The sequence below is a fragment of the Halichoerus grypus genome, chromosome 12 (genome assembly GCF_964656455.1).
Source record: "Halichoerus grypus chromosome 12, mHalGry1.hap1.1, whole genome shotgun sequence".
Taxonomy (NCBI): domain Eukaryota; kingdom Metazoa; phylum Chordata; class Mammalia; order Carnivora; family Phocidae; genus Halichoerus; species Halichoerus grypus.
Window position 1 is genome coordinate 22302265 of NC_135723.1, and position 24405 is coordinate 22326669.

The 24405-nt window shown below is 38.5% G+C and overlaps 1 protein-coding gene across 1 annotated transcript in view; it reads left to right on the top strand.

The window, feature by feature from the left end:
• Positions 1-24405, top strand: part of FBXL13 (F-box and leucine rich repeat protein 13) — a 226959-nt gene that overhangs the window by 141029 nt on the left and 61525 nt on the right. The window contains exons 13-15 of the mRNA XM_036067480.2: positions 19730-19828; positions 20364-20481; positions 20578-20740. Of these exons, the coding sequence (XP_035923373.2) occupies positions 19730-19828; positions 20364-20481; positions 20578-20740 (380 nt within the window). The remainder of the gene's footprint in view (positions 1-19729; positions 19829-20363; positions 20482-20577; positions 20741-24405) is intronic.

Consider the following 24405-nt stretch of genomic DNA (forward strand, 5'->3'; position numbering starts at 1 on the left):
GCAGTTACCACTAATTTATACGGAAACATTTCTGAGCGCTCCCAGGCCCCCAGAATAATCTCTCTTAGGCTTTCTGATATCTTAGGACACATCTTGCTAACGGATGCACAAAATAAATAGAGATACAGCACAGATGCTCTTAGACACAGTTGAAACCTCATGGCGGCTTGATACTGAGATGCTGAGTGTGGCTCCCAGGGAAGGTGCCACTCTGTCTCCGGAATGGCTCGCCACAAAATCCTCTTTGCATTTCTTTTGGTTAGTGAAGACAGGTACTAATGTAGGTCTTTTGTAAAAGTGAAGTAGCCTAACTTTCGAAAAGCAGGGGATACCTATGTATTCTTGCATTCTTATATTGTGGTTCTGTGTGCATGTATTTTAATTCTCCTGCATGATACTGTGTTATATATTTTGCTCTTTTTGTTTTGGCAATATTTCTAAAGTTGACTCCCTCTTCTCTCCAAACCCTTAATCACAGAGGGCCCCAGGGTTCAGTTCTTGGTCCATTTTTCTTCTCAGCCTACACCTACTCCCATGCTGATCTCACCTAGATCATGGCTTTAAATATCACCTACAATAATGAGCAAATATATATGTATATATATTTAATATTTTATATATTTTATTTATATATTTATGTGTATGTATATGGTATATATTTTATTTATATATGTGTTTGTGTATATACATACACATACACATATAGATGCTCACTCACACATATATACATACATACGTATGTTATATGTATAGAAGAGGGTGTTTATACATGTATAACCGTATACATGTATATATGTTTATAGAAGTGTATATATGTATATAAGACTATATAGATAGAAGTAATACATGATTACAGAAGTAATATGCATATATATGATATATATATACAGACACACATATATAATATGTATCTCCAAACCAAACCTCAAATTTTAGACTCATATCTTAAAAAAATCCCTGCTCTAAAAAATAACTCCTTGCTCCACCTTCAGCCTTCCCCATGTCACTTAAGGACAGTTCCATGTTTACAGTTGCTGAGGTCAAAAATCTTGGAGTCATCTATTACATATTGAATTGTAACCCCCCAAATTCACATATTGAAATCCCAATCCCTAGTACCTCCTTACTTGGAAATAGGGTTGTTCCAGATATAATTAGCTAAGATGAAATCATTAGGATGGGCCCTAATCCAAGATGAATGATGTCCTTAATAAAAAGGGGACATTTGGACATAGATATATGCATACAGAAGAGTGAACATGAGAATAGCCATCTACAAGCCAAGAAGAGAGACCTGGACCATTTCCCTCCCTCACATTAAAGGAAGCAACCTCAGAAGGACCCAACCCTGCTGACACCTTGATCTTGGAATTTTAGCCTCTAGAACTGTAGGACAACAAATTTCTGTTGTTTAAGCTACCCAGTTTGTGGTACTTCATTACAGCAGACCTAGCAAACTAGTATGTTATCTCGGACCTTCTCTTTCTCTTACACACCCCACATGCACTTTCAGGAAGGCCAGATGGCTGTGACCCCAGAACTCCCTAGGATCTGACCACTCATCACTACCTCCGCAGCTACCACCCCAGCCCAGGTCACCATCATCTCTTGCCTGCATTATTGTGATGGCCTCCTAACGGGTCTCTCTGCTTTCACTTCTGCTTCCTACAAGTCTACTCTCAACGCAGCATCCAGAGTGATCCTTTTAAAACCCAAGTCAATGTCCTTCCTCTTCTCAAATACCTGTCGAGGCACCCCATTCACTCAATAAAAGAAAAACCTCAGAAGGACCTTCGAGACCCTATGTAATCTGTCCTCTCCTGCTACTCTCCCACTCACCAACTCTCCGTGGGTCACACTGCCTTCCTTGCTGCTCTCTCAGCACACGAGCTCTTGCCTCGGGGCATTTGGCACTGCCCATTTTCCTTGCCTGGAATCCTCCTTCTGTGGCTATCTGTGTGGCTAACTTCCTCACCTCCTTCAAGTCTTTCCTCACACATCCCCATGATGAATGAGTAAATGGATAGAGAGGTATTAGCTAAAATGCACCAAAGATATCTACATTAGTTCCCTGTAAATTTTAGTGCTCTCCAAAAGTTCTTGTTTCTTTCAAAATCTCAAAATAGAAAATCTGGGTAGGATGAAGAGTTTTAATGGCAAGGACAAAGCTTTCCTAGCTGTCCATGAGAAAGTCCCCATGAGGAGGACAGTGATTCCTGGTTAGGCTTTCCCTTTTTCCTCTGCTCTGTTTGTGTGTAACTCCAGGGATTCTCCTGTTGATATTATCTTGGGGTGGCCACTTCTCCTAAGATTTATGTATCCCCAACTGTGTATAGCAGTGGGTTATGGCACTGTGTAGGAAGCCAAGCCTGGAACGACCACAGCTATGCTGGGAAGGAAGGCTAGGGCAGTAGCCAATCTCGGGCTGAAACCCAAATGCCAAGAAAACCAACAACTCTGAACATGGAGTGAAAGAAGGAGCCAGATGAAGGCCAAGGTTCCGATGTATATGTTCAGATTGAAGAGAGTTAAACCAGAGTTAGAGAGCTTGCAATAGGAGCCTCTGCCTCTGTGCCTCCCCTGTTCTTCACTTCCAGCTTCAGTTGTTTCACCAGGCTCACCTTTTGCCCTCTGCTTAGACACCCTCATATTGACCCTTTCTCCCATTCACCAGGTGAACTTTTACATATCCTTTGAGGCTTTGTTCAATCACAACCTTCTCTAGGAAGCTCTCACTGACCCCTCGTTTCCTCCCACCCAAGCTAGGTTATGATCCTTCCTGTGTATTCTATCATTGTACTTTCATTAAGCATTCTCCATGTATTCAGTGGTCTGCTTATTTGTCTGCTGTTCTTCCCATTGCGGGTTCCCTGATGGCCAGGATGGTGCCTTATTTGTATCTGTATCCTTAGCACATAATACAGTACCTTGCATGTAGTAGGACTGTGATCAATTCTTGATGAATGAATAAATAAATGAATGAACGAAAGAACCAGCAGCCAATTTCAGGGCACAGCCAGCCAGGTGCTTCAGGTGGAAGCTCAGGAGGTCTGTTAAGCAGCTAAGAAGTTGGCACCTTGCCAGAGCAAAGTCTCAGAGTCTTTTCTTGGTAAGGGTGGAGTCTGACATTTTCACTAGACACAAGTCAACAAAAATGAAAAGGGATAGTATCCCAGAAATGTTCAAATCACTCAACGCTATTATAATTGGTTTATCAGTAGTTCTTGTACTGTTAAGTCTCTCTCTGGGACCCACAAATCTTAAAGGTAGGTTGTGCAAACTGCAAATGGGAAGATTCCAAGGTCATTTCAGTTCTCTCTAGGCTACATAAATTCCAACTTCCCCTTCCAGAGATGTGAAGATCATGGAAGGTCTTACTTGTTCACCTCTAGGGATTGTGGTGGAGGTAGGCGAAAGCCAATGAGCCATGCCCAGGAATGAATGTACTAGCCAAATAGAAAGGAGATTGCATAAGCAAAGCAAGAGTAGAAAGCAATTTCTCTTTTTTTCTCTCTCTCATACAGCAGAAAGCAGTGGGATGGTAAAAGGAGCCCCAACCTGGAGTGGGGAGACCTGGGATCTAGTCCTTGCTATGCCACTAACTACTTGTGTGACTCTGGACAGTTACTTGGTTTTTATGCCTCAGTTCCCTTGTCTATAGAATGGCTAGTTTGGGCTACATGATCTCTGAGATCTTTTTCAGTGTTAGAATTCTGTGCTTCTGTGTGGAAGTCTAGTTCTTGGTACAGAACTGGGAGTAGAGGTACAGATTTGCTAGATTATCAATAAGGGGTAATTGGAACAATAAGAGTTGTGTGACCAGCTAAACCAGTTGCAAATAAGCAGATTATGTACCAAAATTAATTGGTGACAGTTAAATTCAAAATTATAATTCATTTATATTTTTTGGATTCCATTTTCCTTTATCCTGTATTTTAGTGGATGGTAATAATTGCTATCACTTGTTGGGTACTGACTAGGTGCTAGGTATTGAGGTAAGTGTTTAGATTTATTATCTCATTTAATCTTTATAAATAACTATATGAGGTGGGTGTCATTATTCCCATTTGAGAGATGTGGAAACTGAAAAATGGTGTGCTGGTAAACATTTAACAACTGGCAAGGAGCAGGGAAAGCCCTGATTTTCAATGATTGCTAACTTCCACGGTGTAAATACTCTCACCATTTACTATTTCAAGTTACCAATTAGAAGTCACTGAAGAGGGAGTTGGGAAGAGAGGTGCAGTGGTACACCATTATGTAATATTTTCACTGTACAGATACAATAAACATAAATATCCTCAAGAGCATAGGTAATAGTAACATGTAATAAAATAACTAGGAAGTGATGAATTTGAGTATTCACCACCTTTGTTAATATAACTTATTTAATTTTAAGTTTATATGATCTAATTTTAAATCTGGCTGTGTTTTTTTTTTTTTTTAAGATTTATTTATTTATTTGAGAGAGAGAAAGAGAGCACAAATAGGGGAGGGGCAGATGGAGAGAAGCAGACTCCCCACTGAGCGAGGGGCTCGATCTCACAATCCTGAGATCATGAGCCAAAAACAAGAGTCAGATGCTTAACTGACTGAGCCACCCAGGCACCTCTAATCTAATCTAACAATGGGCTTGCAGAATTCCTAAAAATTTAGCAATTTGTGCATGCAAGCTGCTGTAAACTGGCCCCACACACCACTGAAAATGTCACTAAGACAGAGTAAGTAACTTGCCCAAGGTCACACAAAAAATATCTGGGCCAAGCTTAGAACCTTGATCTAACCTAATTCTGAAGAACAGACTCTATACCACTAGACTATAGACTATAGACTCTATACCACTAAACTATTGTTTACCATAGGCAGTATATAGCAATTTACAGTAAATTGGTAAAGAAAAAAGTTGCATTTTCTATTTGAAAACTTATATGGTCGTGTCGTTAATAAGAAGGAGTTCTAGTGGAAAAGCAGTCATGAATCAGCAAAGTCACAGTACAATTTCTGCTTTTCTGGGTCAGTTCTTGTGCTTCAGTTTCCCTGTTAAAGGAATGCTTTCTGTCTTTTCTGAATCAGACTTCAAACTGTGCTGGGGAAAGAAATAAAATTCATGAAAATCGTTTTATATTTCTTATAGATAGGACTCTTATAAATTGAAATGGGTATTATAATATTAGTTTGAATATAACTCTATGATAGCCATATTGAAAATAAAAATAAAGAAATATAACAAACACCTACTACTAGCATCCATAGCTTAATGCAATCTCTTTGTAGGCAAACTGTATAAGGATGTTTATTACATTAAGCAGTAAAAAATGAAACATCTGGCAACAATTTTTAGATTTTGAAGAATCAGATGGCAAAATGAGTCTCAGGGGACTAAGATCCTGTTTCACACTTCTGAAAAAAGGTTTGAAAAAAATTTTAGTGCTCTCTGAAAAACTACATTTATTTCGGTTTCTTCTCTGTTCCCTATCTTAGGACGTACGTGACTTACATACAGAATTTCATAAACTCTTCACAAAACTCTACTTAGGTCTTTGGACCTGGGTGAAGCCCGTGGTTAGAACTCTAGCTATAAAGCCACCATCTAGCTCAATAAATCTAGACAAACCAAGTAGCTCCATGTTCATTGCATTGTAATAATAAAGTATTATGGTTGTGATTCTTTCGGTCAAAAAGGAGATAAACCTCCATTTTAGTACAGGAGAAGCTGTGAGTGATTTGGCCATTGGGTGAGGAAAAGAACAGGATTGTGTACTCTAAACAGGAATGATAAAGTTTAAGAAGGGTCAAGCCTGTTTCTGCAGATCACAGCTCTGAGTCATGGGGCAGTGAGTGCAGAGTTGGCATGCATGCTTGCCTTCCTGGCATCTGTAGGCTTCACTAATCTTGTATTCTAATTCCTCACTCACATTGGAAAATGAAACTCTCCTTTTTGTGATTGGCTATCTAATGTTTTTAGATAAATACGGCAATCTCTAACAAATGACCCTCTGCCTTTGGAACTATTAATTCTAATTTACATTCTACAAACAATTTATTCAACAACTACTCAGTCTACTAACAAATACTTGTTATATCATACTCTGCTCCAAGCACCTGTGTTGTACTGTAAAGGACATGATGGATAAGATGCTGTCTGTGTTCCTTGGCAGGAATATTAGACATGTGCGTAAGTAATTATTATACAAGGCAAAAGATGCAAAACTCAAACCGAGGGCTATGGTCTTTGGTGCCCTGGGATCTAAGAGGAAGAAACAGTTCTACCTGAAGTGATCAAGGAGGGTACCTAGGAGAAGTGCGTTAGCAAACACAGAGGAGGGGGTCAGCATGAAGAATATATAGACTGGAAAGTATGGGATCATCAAAGGGCTAATAACTAGGCCTCTCTTCCTGTCAAGAGAAGATACAATATTCGAAAGCCTGTCAAACCGTTTTAGCACAGACCTGGGGAAGTGTTGCTATTTTAGAAACTTGTGGCACATTTGAATGCAACAAAACAAAATGTTCCATGTTTTGGGAAAAACCTTTGTCTTTCTCTCCAACAATCCATTCTACTTGCTGAACCAGGCTTCTTGGAGTTCACCAGGAGGTCATGAAGGATATAGGGATATGACTAAAGTCATTACATTATCCATTAGTCATTGGTTACAACGTTGCTCAAATGAGAGAAACAGCTGGAAATGGTACAGGAACACAACTTGGGCAATGTCTACCTAAGATAGATATCTCTAGCTGTCACAGAGGGTCTGGCCCTACATATATCTCTTTTCTGTGTTGCTGAGCTAACTGGTTTAGAGACAATGTTGTAAAGAAGAAGTGGAAAGTAAGCTTGGTAATACGTTATTCTCTTTGAGATAAGTTCCTTCCTTCTTTTTTATCACCTTGGAGCAGCAAAGGGGGAACTGAGCTAGTCCTTGGTGCTCAACACTTTGGTTTCCATTTTGTATGGCTCACTGAAAACTCACTTCTTTCACAGACAGCTCTGTCCTGTCCTGCTCATGGGTTCAGACCCACCCAGAGGCAGCTGGAGAGAACTTCCTATGATCACCAAAACTTCTCTGCCCCCATCAGCAGCAGTTGCTGTCTGCTGGGACTTGAGATTGGAACAGCATTGGTGCGGCCCACTTCCCCAACTTCCTAACCAGTGGGAGTTTGACCAGCAAAGAGCAGAGGGGCACGGCTCCAGTTGGTGTCCAGACTAAAGCCACTCAACAACTAAATAAAGAGAGATTAGATCCCAAGTTTTGTAGGAATACTAAACAGAAAATGCAAAGGTATCCGCTGTGGCAAGGCCTGCTTTTTAACATGGTAAAATATTCTGCTTTTTTCCTAAGAGAGGAATTTTTAATTTCAGGCTTATATTACCATTATTCCAGTGAAGAGAAAGGACAACTAATAGTTGGCTGGCCTAAGAGATTCTGACATGAATATTTGAGTCATAAATTAATAGCCAAGCATCTTTTTGGATATTCTAAAATAAACCATGCAGGGAACCAAGCATTTCATGCCAAGGCAAAACTAAAAAGCTCTTCTTAGGGGTTTCATCCCCCCCTTTTCTGGATACAGTCTTACTGTGATACCACCAAGTGTTTGGCTGCATTGCAAGGAATCACTCAGCTCTGGCTGATTACTGCTATAATTTGTTCCTTGTTCAGGAAATCTTGTCAAAAATATGTTTCCAAGACAGCAAGAGAGAAAAAATTTCTTTCTTTTTTTTTTTTTTTTTTTTTTTTCCAGGGGAAGCCATTATTTGAAATACTAGTGGTAGGATAAAGGCCCAGATTCTGAGATAAAGGGGAAGAATTTATTTTTTTTTATTTTTTATTTTTTTAAAGATTTTATTTATTTATTTGACAGAGAGACACAGCGAGAGAGGGAACACAAGCGGGGGAGTGGGAGAGGGAGAAGCAGGCTTCCCGCTGAGCCGGGAGCCTGATGCGGGGCTCGATCCCAGGACCCTGGGATCATGACCTGAGCCGAAGGCAGACGCTTAACGAATGAGCCACCCAGGCGCCCCAAAGGGGAAGAATTTAGAAGTATTGTTAAAAAACAACTATTCCCATCCCTGGCATTGTGTGTCATATGGGGATAGGTGGCATCTAGCCTTGGCTCTGCTGTAGACGGTGTGACTCAGGACCATTTGTTCATTCATTCAGCACTTATGGAGCACCACTCTGTCTGACACTGTCCAGCACTGGGGACAAATCACACGACTTCTCAGAATATAATTTCTTTATGTTTGCAATGTGAGGGATGCACTAGAATGATCTCGCAAGGCCCTCTACCTCTAGTTCTTGAATCTTTACTTCTCTGTGGGAGCACAATGCACCCAGAAGAATAGTAATAGGAAAACTAGTATCCAGTATTACATGCCAGGCATTGTGCTAACTAACCACTTTTACATACACTTTACCCCATTTTGTTTTCTCAAGTAGTTCCTAAAAAAAGGGGGAAGGAGTATTATACCCATTTTACAGATGAGAAAACTAAGGGTCAGAGAGGTTGAGTTGCCTTTTTTTACAAAGGAGAAAGAAGCAGAGCCAGACTCAAACCCAGCTCTGCTGAGTCCAAGCCCAGTGTTCTTCCCTCCTCCAATCTCCTGATTTTAAGTGTTCATTCATCTCCCCTGGACTTTTCTCTGGGGATACTTGTGGAAAATTTAGAAGAATCCATGACAGGACAATACAAAAGACCTCATTTTTGCCTTATGGGTCTTCCATTAGCTTTCCCTACCTCCTTACCTCCTTTCCTATTCTTCCCAAGAATGATCTTGCAACTTTATCCAAGTCCAATGCTTCCACTGTTTTGCTTTTGCCTGTGCTTTACCTTCGACTTGGAATTGTTTTCAGTTTTGTCTGTAGCCAAATTCTGTACTCTTTCCCAGACTTTGTCTTACTCCTAAATTTAATTCATTCGGCTCCAAGTAGTTGTCCAACACAGTGAGAAATTTTAAAAAGAGTATAAGATCATCTCTTTGGGGAAATTAAGACATGCAGAATATAGGAAAGAGTTATGGCTAAAATAAAGAGTTTTAGACTTGTAAGGGAAAGAGAAGGAAAGTAGCTGGAGTCATTGGAACTTGAGAAATAGTTAAGACTGGAGTAGATGAAAGGAGAAAGAGGCAAAGGGAAGTACAAGGTCAGACAAAGAGCAGAGAGGTCCACTGAGTCCTGGAGAAGTCAGATGCCTTTCTGGCTGGAGCAGCTAGGTTTAAAGACCGATGACAGCTGGGATGGGACAGTTGAAATGGAGGTTATTGTTGAAGAATGCTAATCAGAAGGAACACCGGATTAAGAGTTTGAACATCTGTGTTCTTGCTCTGTCAATTTGTAATCTGGGGGAAATCGATCAAGGAACCCGAGCCTTTGTTTCCTCATCTCCTGGAGGCTACCTCAGCGTATAGGAGAAGTCCAAGCTCCTTAGAATAGCCTGCCTCTTCTCCTGCTGTTCCCACCTCCAGCCATTTTGTAGTACGTCATCATGTGTGAGCAGTCACTTACGGCTGAGACTTCCATAACATCGGATAATCACACTCACTCCATGAGAACTCTAGCAGTACTGAACATGATTTCTCACAAAGCTACACAAGTTAAATAATACTCATGCACATGCATTTAAAAATGGAATGTTTCCCCTACTAATTTAGTTATTTAACTTGGAGAAACTGAAATTCCTTAATTAAGTGTTTGGGATTGGAACTTTAAGGTCTTGAATGCTTCTATTTTAACTTCACAACGTGAGACAACAGTAAGATCTTAAAGCTTTCTCTTTGGTTATGCCTGGTTCAGGTACTTAGTGGTGCCAGATAGGGTGGGTAATCTCAAAGATGCTGATATGGATAAAAAATGTGGTCAGGCAAGTTCATATGATTGGCCAAAACCAAGCAGGCAAGAGCAAACAGCATCAGCTATGACTCTCAAATGTCCAAAGTTCCCAAGGTAGCTGTGATGGTTAATTTTATGTGCCAACTTGAATGGCCCATGGGGTGCCCAGCTATTCAATTAAATATTATTCTAGGTTTGTCTGTGAGGGTGTTTCTGGATGAAGCTAACTTTTAAATTGGTAAACTGAGTAAAGTAGACTACCCTCATCCAGTCTATTGAAGGCCTAAGTAGAACAAAGGGCTGAGGAAAAGAGAATCCTTATATATAAATCTCTGAGTGCAGCAACTTTACTTCTTTAGGATAATTTTGTCTAATTCCTGGGCCAAAACAGATACCGTGTTCAGACATTAGAAACATATTTCCCAAAAATTCTTTAGAAAAAAATTGTTCTAGTATCTCAATCCGTTCGGGCTGCTATAGCAAAATGTCAGAGACTGGATAGATTATAAACAACAGATATTTAGGGGTGCCTGGGTGGCTCAGTCATTAAGTATCTGCCTTCGGCTCAGGTCATGATCCCAGTGTCCTGGGATCGAGCCCTGCATCAGGCTCCCTGCTCAGCAGGAAGCCTGCTTCTCCCTCTCCCACTCCCCCTGCTTGTGTTCCTTCTCTCGCTTTGTCTCTCTCTGTCAAATAAATAAATAAATAATCTTAAAAAAAAAAAAAAAAAAACAGATATTTATTTCTCATAGTTCTGGAGGCTGGGAAGTTCAAGATCATGGCACTGACAGATTCAGTGTCTATTGAGAGTCTGCCTCCTGGGTCACAGACAGCGCCTTCTTGCTGTAACCTAACCTGATAGAAGGGGTGAAGGATCTCTCTAGGGACTCTTTTATAAGGGGACTAATCCCATTCATGAAGGCAGAGTCCAAAATTACCTCTGAAAGGACCTACATTCTAATAACATCACCTTGAGGTTTAGGATTCCAATATAGAATTTTGCGGGGACACAAACATTCAGACCATAGCACCAAATATATTTCTACCTGAGTGAGGGCTTGGCTTCTGCAGCCACTCAAGATTGCATGCTCAGCCCCTGCTCTCAAGGGCGTCCCCTGGCCTTTGACTGGGTGCTCACATTGTCAGTGTCTGCTGGGCAGTAGAACCTAGCTAGACACATGGTTCTCATAATTCATTCATACATTCTTTCATTTACTCACATAATAATATTACTTGATTATTCAACTGACACTATAGTACCCTGCTGGGAGCTGGGGTACAGGGGAGTTAGTTCAACAACAAATCGTAACATTAATTTAACTATAGTTATGATACTTATATGGTGCTGTGAGTGTATAATAAGAACCTGGCCTAATCTAAGGCTCAGGGACACTTCCTGAGCAGGTGGCATTTGAGCTGTGCTCTGGTTGTTCTGAGGATGTGGCACTCAGTTCCCCAACTTTTGGCTAGTCCTTTTTAAATAGGTGGAGGCTGTAATGATAGAACCTTGGAAGTCACCTTCAGTGACAGATGGGACACATGAAGTCTCCAAAGGTCTCCTAAGAGGTCCATTACAGCTGCTATTGCTTGTTCTCCCTGTCATGCTGTTGGAAGATGACATTGCAGGGTGTTCCCTCTGCTGTCTGTTGTTAGGTGAACTCTCAGTTTCCCATTACTGAATCTAAATACCATCTAATTTCCCATTCATGCCTATTTGTTATAGGAAATGAAACCTAAATAAATTATTTTAAGATAATTCATCATAGGAAAATGCATTTGATCCTTCAATCAGTCACTATTTTGAACATTCTCCAAGGCTGGTGCTTCCGTTAATGTGGATAATGATAGTTGAAAGAAAAATCAATACTACAAAACTTCAGTAATCAAAACAGTGTGGTATTGGCATAAGATAGACATATAAACCAATGAAATAGAATTGAGAGACCAGAAATAAACCTATCCTTTTATGGCCAATTGATTTTCAACAAGGGTGTCATGACCATTCAATGGGGGAAAGAACACTTTTTTGAACAATTGGTGCTGGGGCAACTGGATATCTGCATGCAAAAAAATGAAATTGGGAGAGTGCTTGAAGACGGCAGAGGAGTAGGGGACCCTATTCCAACCAGTCCCTGGAATTGAGCTAGATATCTACCAGACCACTCTGAACACCCACGAAATCAGCCTGAGATGTAAGAAGATCTGGATCTCTACAAACAGAATATTGCAGGTGGTTGGTTTCAAGGTCTGAAGCAGGGAGCCGTGATTCTGCGGGCAGATATTGGAGGATAAATGGAAGGGGGAAGGAGCCTGGCTGCAGGGATCTGACACCACCGGTGAGCAAGAGCCTCCTGCGCTGGGGATGGAGCACAGACTCGCAGACCTGTAGCGGCGGGGAAAGGACTTTAGGGCAGCCCCCAGACTGAAACCGGAGCAGCGGGGCCGTGCGTGGGAACTGGGGGCAGCTGGCGGTTTTAAAAGCACAAAGGGCAGAGACGTGCCCTGACCTGGAGGCGAGGACTGGGAGCGCTGCTGAGGGGCACACAACCCAGGACGCTGCAGTTTATAGCAGCACAGACAGAAACGGAGAGAGTGTGGCCTGGAGAGCCCACTGAAGAACAGACTGCAATCTCTGCTCTGAGGCAGAAGGTTGGAAACGGTCTCTTCTGCTCTGACTCTCGGAAGAGACGTGGAAAGCCGCCAGGGAAAGCCACGAGAGAACAAAAGCCCCCAAAAACCAGTTTCCACTGAGCCCATCCCCTGCCACAGGGGCAGGGCAACTGTGCCCAAACAGGTTTGCCTGAGAAACAGTGTGGCAGGCCCCTCCCCCAAAGGCAGGCTGGGAGAACAAGGGGCCAGCAACCCTAAGGTCCCTAGAAAACAGGTGCATCTTGCTTGGGTTGTGGTCAATAATTTGTGGCTCTGTACATTCCCTCAACCACCCTTCAACAGAATGACTAGGAGGAGGAACCCCTAAAATAGGAAAGACTCAGGGACTGTGACTTCTGCCACAGATTTACAAATGGATACAGACATAACCAAGGTGTCAGAGATGGAATTCAGGGTAGCAAATGTGAAGACAATAGCTAGAATGGAGAAATCAATTAATTGCAACATACAGTCTAAGGGCAGAACTGAAAGTTAAATTGGCAGAACTTAAAAATGCTATCAATGAGATCCAATCTAATCTAGATAATCTAACAGCTAGAGTAAGCGAGGAAGAAGAACGAATTAGTGATCTAATAGAAGACCAATTAATAGACACGAAGGAAAAAGAGGAGGCCAGGGTAAAACAACTCAAAATCCATGAAAATAGAATCAGAGAAATAAGTGACACCATGAAACGTTCCAATGTCAGAATTATTGGGATCCCTGAGGGGGTGGAGAGAGAGAGAGAAGACTAGAAGATATATTTGAGCCAATCGTAGGTGAGAACTTCCCTATTCTGGGGAATGAAACAAACATTCGTGTCCTAGAGGCAGAGAGGACCCCTCCCAAGATCAAGGAAAACAGGCCAACACCCCGGCATGTGATAGTAAAACTCGCAAATCTTAGAACCAAGGAAACCATCTTAAGGGCAGTTAGGGGGAAGAGATTCCTTACATACAGAGGGAGGAACATCAGAATAACGTCAGACCTATCCACAGAGACCTGGCAAGCCAGAAAGGCCTGGCAAGACATATTCAGGGTACTAAACGAGAAGAACATGCAGCCAAGAATACTTTACCCAGCAAGGCTGTCATTTAGAATGGATGGAGAGATCCAGAGCTTCCAAGACCGGCAGAAACTGAAAGAATATGTGACCACTAAGCCGGCCCTGCAAGAAATATTAAGGGGGGTTCTATAAAAGGAGAAAGACCCCAAGAGTGATATAAAACAGAAATTTACAGGGACAATCTATAAAAACAAGGTCTTCACAGGCAACATGATGACAATAAATTCATATCTTTCAATAATCACTCCCAATGTGAACGGCCTAAATGCTCCCATAAAATGGCACAGGGTTGCAGATTAGATAAAACGACAGGACCCATCCATATGCTGTCTACAAGAGACTCATTTTGAACCTAAAGATACATCAAGACTGAAAGTGAAGTGGACCTCAAAAGAAAGCTGGGGTAGCAATTCTTATATCAGACAAATTAGATTTTATTTTTTTTTATTTTTTTAAAGATTTTTTTTATTTATTTGACAGAGAGAGGGAACACAAGCAGGGGGAGTGGGAGAGGGAGAAGCAGGCTTCCCGCAGAGCAAGGAGCCCGATGCGGGGCTCGATCCCAGGACCCTGGGATCATGATCTGAGCCGAAGGCAGACGCTTAACGACTGAGCCACCCAGGCGCCCCTCAGACAAATTAGATTTTAAACTAAAGACTATAGTTAGAGACACAGAAGGACACTATATCATTCTTAAAAGGTCTATCCAACAAGAAGATCTAACAATTTTAAATATCTACGCCCCCAACATGGGAGCAGCCATCTACATAAGCCAACTGTTAACCAAAATAAAGAGTCATATTGATAACAATACGTTAATTGTAGGAGACCTCAATACTCCACTCTCAGCAATAGACAGATCATCTAAGCAGAAAATCAACAAAGAAACAAGAACTTTGAATGATACACTGGACCAGATGGACCTCATAGATATATACAGAACATTCCACCCTAAAACAACAGAATACTCATTCTTCTTGAGCGCACATGGAACTTTCTCCAGAATACACCACATACTGGGTCACAAATCAGGTCTCAACGGATACCAAAGGATTGAGATTATTCCCTGCATATTCTCAAACCATAATGCTTTAAAACTGGAACTCAATCACAAGAAAAAATTTGGCAGAAATTCAAACACTTGGAAGCTAAAGACCACTCTGCTCAAGAATGTTTGGGTCAACCAGGAAATCAAAGAAGAATTTAAACAATTCATGGAAACCAATGAGAATGAAAACACATTGGTCCAAAACCTATGGGATACTGCAAAGGTGGTCCTAAGGGGGAAATACATAGTCATCCAAGTCTCACTCAAAAAAATAGAAAAATCCCGAATTCACCATCTAACTTTACACCTTAAAGAACTAGAGAAAAAGCAACAAACGATGCCTAAGCCACGCATTAGAAGAGAAATAATTAAGATTAGAGCAGAGATCAATGAATTAGAAACCAGAAACACAGTAGATCAGATCAATGAAACTAGAAGTTGGTTCTTTGAAAGAATTAATAAGATCGATAAACCACTGGCCAGACTTATCCAAAAGAAAAGAGAAAGGACCCAAATTAATAAAATTATGAATGAAAGGGGAGAGATCATGACTAACACCAAGGAAATAGAAACAATTATTAGAAATTATTATCAACAACTATATGCCAATAAATTGAGCAACCTGGAAAAATGGATGCCTTCCTGGAAACCTATAAACTCCCAAGACTGAATCAGGAAGAAATTGACAACCTGAATAGGCCAATAACCAGTAACGAGATTGAAGCAGTGATCAAAAACATCCCAAAAAAACAAGAGTCCAGGGCCTGATGGATTCCCTGGGGAATTCTACCAAACATTCAAAGAAGAAATAATACCTATTCTCCTGAAGCTGTTTCAAAAAATAGAAACAGAAGGAAAGCTTCCAGACTCATTCTATGAGGCCAGCATTACCTTAATCCCCAAATCAGGCAAAGACCCCATCAAAAAGGAGAATTTCAGACCGATATCCCTGATGAATATGGATTCCAAAATTCTCAACAAAATCCTAGCTAATAGGATCCAACAATACATTAAAAGGATCATCCACCATGAGCAAGTGGGATTTATCGCCGGGATGCAAGGGTGGTTCAACATTTGCAAATCAATCAATGTGATAGAACACATTAATAAGAGGAAAGAGAAGAACCATATGGTTCTCTGAAATGATGCAGAAAAAGCATTTGACAAAATACAGCATCCTTTCCTGATTAAAACTCTTCAGAGTATAGGGATAGAGGGAACATTCCTCAAGTTCATAAAATCCTTCTATGAAAAACCCACAGTGAATATCATCCTCAATGGGGAAAAGGTGAGAGCCTTTCCCTTAAGATCAGGAACACATCAAGGATGCCCACTCTCACCACTATTGTTCAACGTAGTACTAGAAGTCCTAGCAACAGCAATCAGACAACAAAAAGAAATAAAAGGTATTCAAATTGGCAAAGAAGAAGTCAAACTCTCTCTTCGCAGATGACATGATACTTTAGGTGGAAAATCCAAGACTCCACCCCTGAATTACTAGAACTCATCCAGCAATTCAGTAATGTGGCAGGATACAAAATCAATGCACAGAAATCAGTTGCTTTCTTATACACTAACAATGCAAGTGTAGAAAGAGAAATTAGAGAAATGATTCCATTTACAATAGCACCAAAAACCATAGGATACCTTGGAATAAACCTAACCAAAGAGGTAAAGGATTTATACTCTAGGAATGACAGAACACTCATGAAAGAAATTGAAGAAGACACAAAAAGATGGAAAAACATTCCATGCTCATGTATCAGAAGAATAAACATTGTTAAAATGTCTGTGCTACCCAGAGCAATCTATACCTTCAATGCCATCCCGATCAAAATTCCAATGACATTTCTCAAAGTGCTGGAACAAACAATCCTAAAATTTGTATGGAATCAGAAAAGACCCTGAATCGCCAAGGAAATGTTGAAAAAGAAAAACAAAGCTGGGGGCATCACAGTGACTGATTTCAAGCTATATTACAAAGCTGTGATCACCAAGACAGCATGGTACTGGCACAAAAACAGACATATAGACCAATGGAACAGAATAGGTAGCCCAGATATGGACCCTCAACTCTATGGTCAAATAATCTTTGACAAAGCAGGAAAAAACATGCAATGGAAAAAAGACAGTCTCTTCAATAAATGGTGCTAGGAAAATTGGACAGCTATATACAGAAGAATGAAACTCGACCATTCTCTAACACCATTCACAAAGATAAACTCAAAGTGGATGAAAGACCTCAATGTGAGACAGGAATCCATCAAAATCCTAGAGGAGAACATAGGCAGTAACCTCTTTGACATCGCCCACAGCAACTTCTTTCAAGATACATCTCCAAAGGCTAGCGAAACAAAAGCAAAAATGAACTTTTGGTATATCATCAAGATAAAAAGCTTCTGCATAGCAAAGGAAACAGTCAACAAAACAAAGAGGCAACCCACAGAATGGGAGAAAATATTTGCAAATGACACTACAGATAAAGGGCTGGTATCCAAGATCTATAAAGAACTTCTCAAACTCAACACCCAAAAAACAAATAATCAAGTCAAAAAATGGGCAGAAGACATGAACAGACACTTCCCCGAAGAAGACATACAAATGCCTAACAGACACATGAAAAAATGTTCATCATCATTAGCCATCAGGGAAATTCAAATCAAAACCACATTGAGATTCCACCTTACACCAGTTAGAATGGCAAAAATTGACAAGGCAAGAAACAACAAATGTTGGAGAGGTTGTAGAGAAAGGGGAACCCTCTTACACTGTTGGTGGGAATGCAAGTTGGTACAGCCACTTTGGAAAACAGTGTGGAGGTGCCTCAAAAAATTAAAAATAGAGCTACCCTATGACCCAGCAATTGCACTACTGGGTATTTATCCTAAAGACACAGATGTAGTGAAAAGAAGGGTGTTATGCACCCCAATGTTCATAGCAGCAATGTCTGCAGTAGCCAAACTGTGGAAAGAGCCAAGATGCCCTTCAGCAGATGAATGGATAAAGAAGATGTGGTCCATATATACAATAGAATATTACTCAGCCATCAGAAAGGATGAATACCCAACTTTTACATCAACATGGATGGGACTGGAGGAGATTATGCTAAGTGAAATAAATCAAGCAGAGAAAGTCAATTATCATATGGTTTCACTTATTTGTGGAACATAAGGAATAGCATGGAGGACATTAGGAGAAGGAAGGGAAAAATGAAGGGGGGGAAATTGGAGGGAGAGACAAACCATGAGAGACTATGGACTCTGAGAAACAAACTGAGGGTTTTAGAGCGGAGGGCGGTGGGGGGAAGGGTTAGCCCGGTGATGGGTATTAAGGAGGGCACGTACTGCATGGAGCACTGGGTGTTATACGAAAACAATGAATCATGGATCACTACATCAAAAACTAATGATGTACTGTATGGTGACTAACATAACATAATAAAATTAAATTAAATTTAAAAAAATACTTGAAAAGCTAAAAAAAAAAATGAAGTTGGATTCCTACCTCATACCATATACAAAAATTAACTCAAAATGGACCAATGACCTAAATATAAGAGCTAAAATAATAAACCTTAGACGAAAACACTGAAGGTAAAGCTTCATGACTTCAGATTTGGCAATGGATTCTTAGATATGACACCAAAACCATAAGCAACAAAAGAAAAAAAAACAGATAAATTAGGCTGCATAAAATTAAAAACTTGTGCATCAAAGGACATTATTTAAAAAGTGAAAGGACAACCTAAAGAATGGGAGGAAATATTTGCAAATCATATATCTAAGGCTCTAGTATCCAGAATATATAAGGAATTCTTATAAATCAAGAACTGAAAGACAAATAACCCAATTAAAAAATAGGCAAAGGGCTTGGATAGACATTTCCCCAAAGAAGATATGCAAGTGACTGATAAATACATGAAAAGATGCTCAATATCATTAGTCATTAAGGAGATGCAAATCAAAATCACGATGAGGTACCACTTCAAACCCACTAGAAAATTTTTTAAAGGAAAATATGGGAAAATGAAAAATAATGCTGGCAAAGATGTAGAGAAGTGGGAACACTCATAGATTGCTGGTGGAATGTAAAATAGTGCAACCACTGTAAAAAACATTTTGGTGGTTCCTTAAAAAGTTAAACATAGAATTATCATATGGTCCAGCAATTCCACTCCTAGGTATATACTCATAAGAATTGAAAATTGGTACTCAAACAAATAGATGTATATGCATGTTCATAGTAGCACTATTCAAATATCCAAAAGATGGAAACAACCCAAATATTCATCAACAGATGAATGGTTGAACAAAATGTGGTATATTCATTCAACAGAATATTATTCAGCCACAGGAGTGCTTGGGTGGCTCAGTCAGTTAAGCGTCTGCCTTTGGCTCAGGTCAAGATCTTGGGGTCCTGGAATTGAGCCCCATGTCGGGCTCCTTGCTCAGCGGGGAGTGTGCCTCCCCCTTTTCCTCTGTCCCTTCCCTCCCCTCCGTTCATGCTCTCAGTCTCTCTCTCAAATGAATAAATAAAATCTTTTTTTATATACAGCCATAAAAATGAATAAGGTACTGATACATGATGCTACACTGTGCATGAACCACAAAAATATTATGCTAAGTGAAAGAAAGGAGATACAAAGGGCCATATATTGTATAATTCCACTTACACTAAATATTTAGAATAGGTAAATCCACAAAGATAGTGACTGCTGGGGGCTGGGAGAGGGGTGTGTAAGAAGCAATGGCTTAGTAGATTCAATTTCCTCTTAGAGTGATAAAAATGTTTTGGGACTAGAGAGAGGTTATGGTTACATAAGATTATGAATGGTTTATGACCCATTTAAGTGATTAATTTTGTGTTATGTGAATTTTGCCTCAATAAAAAAATTAAACAATAAGTTAACTAGACTTATTGTGGTGATCATTTCACAATATATACATATAAGAAATTAAGTAGTAAAGAAATCAAGATTAGATCCTTTCCCGCTTAGGTCGGCCATATTTTATGGTTTCAATTTTAAAATACAGTAGCAAAATCATGACATACCTTGGGTTATTACTTCTTTAGGGTTTTATTAGATGTCATGCTAACGAATTCTTCCATCATTTTCATCTACTCTGTACAATTCAGATTTCAGTCCAAGGCTTCAGGAACATTGCAAACAGCTGCACTGGAATTATGCATCTGACCATCAACGACATGCCAACTCTAACGGACAACTGTGTAAAAGTAGGTAGTTGCAAAGTACATTTTCTTCTCAGTCCTAATAGATGGGCACATTTTCTAGTGGCTTGGATTACTGAAAAATATAAATGGGATTTTCAGTTTAGTTGTTTTAATAGTAAGAAAATCATTAAAAAATTTACACACACACAAACATTTGAACATTTGAATCCTTACATACCCTAAAAAACTCTGTTTCCCCATTAGGATATTTTTATTTCAGAGGTCCTGTAGCCTAAGCATAAACTTTAACTTTAGTTCTCTGTGTCAAACTTCTAAATGTAGTGATTTTTTTCAGCATTCCATTTTCTCATGTTTTCCCCCACTTTGTAACATGATTTAATTTTGATTCCTCTCCATTACTCAAGTTTAAGTGTGCTCAAATATATTGAATAAAGGTACCATTGTCTTTGAAATTAGGAAAATTTAATAGTTAATATGTCTCCTTCTGAAAATATTGAGAAAAATAAATAACCTCATTACTTTGCTAAGCTTGTTCTATACACTGTGGTAAATTTAATCATCTTTTTTTCTTCTGAAGGCTTTAGTTGAAAAGTGTTCTCGTATAACATCAATAGTTTTCATTGGTGCGCCTCATATCTCTGACTGTGCTTTTAAAGCTCTTTCTACTTGTAACCTCAGAAAGATCCGATTTGAAGGTCTGTGATATTAAAAATGGGGTTCAGCATTAATGTTTACTTTTACTCTTGGGGCATTACAAATACAATACTTGCCTTCTGTTTTTTTTTAAACAGGAAATAAAAGGATTACTGATGCGTGCTTCAAGTTTATAGACAAGAATTATCCAAATATCAATCACATTTACATGGCAGACTGCAAGAGAATAACAGATGTTAGCCTTAAGTCACTTTCACCTTTGAAGCAACTGACTGTGTTGAATTTGGCAAATTGTATAAGGTAATGAGTCATTCAGTTATATATTCAAGAAATATTGATTATCTAAAATGTGTGAGACCCTCTCCTTAAGGGGCTCACTAGTTAGTAAACATGGAAGTCAGGAGTTCAAGTACAGGGAAGTGCAGAGTTCTGTGGTAACATAAAGAAGGGGCACCCATGTGGAATCATGGACCCTTATAAGATTAAATGAATTCACAGGAACACTACGGGCTACTTTTCCTAATGAGGATTCTCATGGTTAGTTCAGTTAACAGGACTTTTCCCAAACGGACTTTGTTAGTTGCTTAGGAGAAACCAATCTTACTGAAGGGTTTCCTCTTCATACTCTTGGTTAGATTTGTCCTCTGTGTGGAGTCCCTAACAGATGGACAGATGACAAGTTCTTAATGAAACCTTTTCTTCAGCTGGGTATTGGGCTTCTATCCTGGTATTCTCAGGTGGGCAAGGATCAAATTCTTTTTTTTTTTTTTAAGATTTTATTTATTTATTTAAGAGAGTGAGAGAGAGAACACACGAGTGGGAGGGAGGGGCAGAGGGAAAGGGAGAAGTAGACTCCCCGCTGAGTAGGGTGCCCACTGTAGGGCTTGATCCCAGGACCCCAGAGATCATGACCTGAGCCAAAGGCAGATGCTTAAATGACTGAGCCACCCAGGCAACCCAGGAAAGCATTTTCTATTTAGGCTTCTAGGACTCCTTAGATTAAGAATAAAATATAGGTGCTCACAATCAAAAATTATTACATGTATAAAGATATGAGTCACCATGAGAAAGAGTTACCAGAAACAGCAAAATAAATTTGACCTTCAAATAATTCAGATATTGGAGTTGTCAGACATAGGATATTAAGCAAATATGTATGAAATGTTTGAAGAAATTAATGAAATCAGAAATATGAGCAGGCAACAAAATATGAGAAAATAACTAGATTTATTTAGAAAAACAACTTTTAGGAATAAAAAAATATAATATAGTTATATATTGATATATATATAATATATTGAAATATATTTGAATATGATATATTGAAATAAAGAAACCCAATGGATTGCCAATCAGCAGATTAGAACTCACTGAGGAGAGAAGTACAGAGATGGAAGATAACCTCTTCCATGACAGCAGAGTAAAAAAAAAAAAAAAAGAAGAAGATGAAAAATATGAAAGAGTATATCATAGGGTAAAAAGACAGAGAAGTTTAGTATCAGAGTTTCAGATTAGATTTTAAAACTTCATCTATAAGAGACAAGCCTAAAACAGTAATTTTGAGAGTCAGAGAATATACATTTTCCTCAACCACACATCAATCTTTTTTAAAATGGGCTGTGCACGAAGTTTTAAAGCAAGTTTCAATAACTTTCAAATTATCAGTATCAACAAACTTTATTCTCTCACTACAATGCTATTAAATTAGGAATCAGTAATGAAAAGGTAAATTAAAAACATATATATGATTTAAAAGCAAAAATTCCAGGGTATCAGAATCACCCAAGGAGCTGAATAAAACTACACATGCCCAAGCCCTACCCTAGAGCTCCTGAATCTGAATATTTAGGAATGGAACCCCAGCTTCTGTATTTTTTTGGAAAAAACTGGTTGGCTCAGATGGTTGAGCGTCTGTCTTCAGCTCAGGTCATGATCTCCAGGTCCTGGAATTGAGCTCCATGTCGGGCTCCCAGCTCCCTCTCTCTCTGCCTCTCCCTCTGCTTGTGCTCTCTCTCTCAATCAAATGACTAAATAAAATCTTAAAAAAAAAACACACAACAAAACAACATAGATGCTTTTGATGCACAGCCAGATTTGGGATTAACTACATTAACCAATTAACTGGGACCGTTACGTGAATAATCCTTTTCTGTTGACTTTTGATGCCTCCTGGATTATAATATAAAATTATAGATACATATATATACACATATTTATACATACATTTACATATATATGTACATTCACACATATATGAGTGTGTGTGTATATATATATATATATATATATATGGATGTGTATATGTATGTCTGTTTTCAGACTACCTTTTCTGTTCCATTCACTTATCTGTCTTCTATCTAATTTTATACAGTATTTTATCTGTAAAATGGGGAAAATAAGAGTATAAACTCAGGACTGTTTTGAGGATCAAATACGTTAATTCATGTAATATGCTTAGAATAGCGTCTGGCACATAATAAACACTCAATAAATGTTACCTATTATTATTGCTTTATAATATGTTTTAATATCTAATGGAATTAGACTCTCCTTAGTAAGTTAGATATTTTTTGCCAGTTTATTCTTCCAAATGAACTTTAGAAACTTTTTTTTTTTTTTTAAATAATCTATGCCCAATGTGGGGCTTGAACTCATGACCGTAAGATCAAGAGTCACATGCTCTACCAACTGAGCCAGCCAGGTGCCCCTCCAAATGAACTTTACAACAATTTGGTCACATTTCAGAAAAAATCCTATTGAGATATTAATTGAAATTGTGTTAAATATATAAATTAATTTTGGAAAAATATAGAGTTCTACAATAGTTATTTGATTTTCTCTTTATCCAAGAATTATTTATTGAAGATATATTCAACTTCCCAAATTATGCACAACTCATGAATCGTTGAACACTACATCAAAAACTAATGATATACTATATGCTGGCTACTGAACATAATAAATTAAAAATAAATAAATAAATAAATAAATAAATAAATAAATAAAACGCTAAAAAAAAATTCCCAAGTAGTTTATGGCTAATAATCACTTTGTAAATAATTTTCACTTTTATGACATCATGGTACAAAAAGATGGCTTGCACAATTTCTGTCTTTCGGAATTGAGATTTTTTAATTTAGGGGTAAAGGTGGTGGGGAAGATGATGATTATGTTAATATGTTGGATACCTTTAAATATTGCATGCAACTTAAACTGAATTAGTTATATTATTCTAATTTTTATGCCTCCTTTTTGTTTGTCAAAAGCTCAGTCTACCAAAAAAATTGTATCTTAATTATGTTCTTTTTGAATTTCTATTTTCATTTTATTTTATATTTATGCTTTATTATATGTTGCATAAAAATTCATAACTAAAGTTACCAAAACAGACTGAACTTGGATTTCCCCTCTGTAACAGAAAATATATTTATAATTGATATTTATATTATTACTGTTTATATTATGTTTATTATTGTATATATTATTCTTTATATTATTATATGTTTGGTATTTCTGTTGCAGATGAGAAATCCAGAGGTCAGTCCGATTTTTTTTTTTTTTTGATAACACACACACACACACACACAACGTATTTTTGAAATCACTACATAATTACTCCATTTCACTGTCACAGTTTCACGGGGGAAAGAATATGATCTCAAGAATCTATACCCAATATACTATCTTCATTGTGGGTGGTAACTTTAATCAACATAAAATTACCTTGTAGTCTTATTTAATATTTTTATTAGCATAGTGTTTTGACTCAATGTATTCATTATTTGCCACTGCTGTATTATTTTTATTTACATTTGCCTAATACATCTTTGCAATTTTTTTTGTTTTGTTGTCATTTTATTTTAAATGTGTTTCTTGTAGACTACTTATAATTTAGATTTTATTTGTTAAACCAATTTGAAAATCTCTTGTCTTTTAATAGGGGATATTTTCAACTTATTTATATT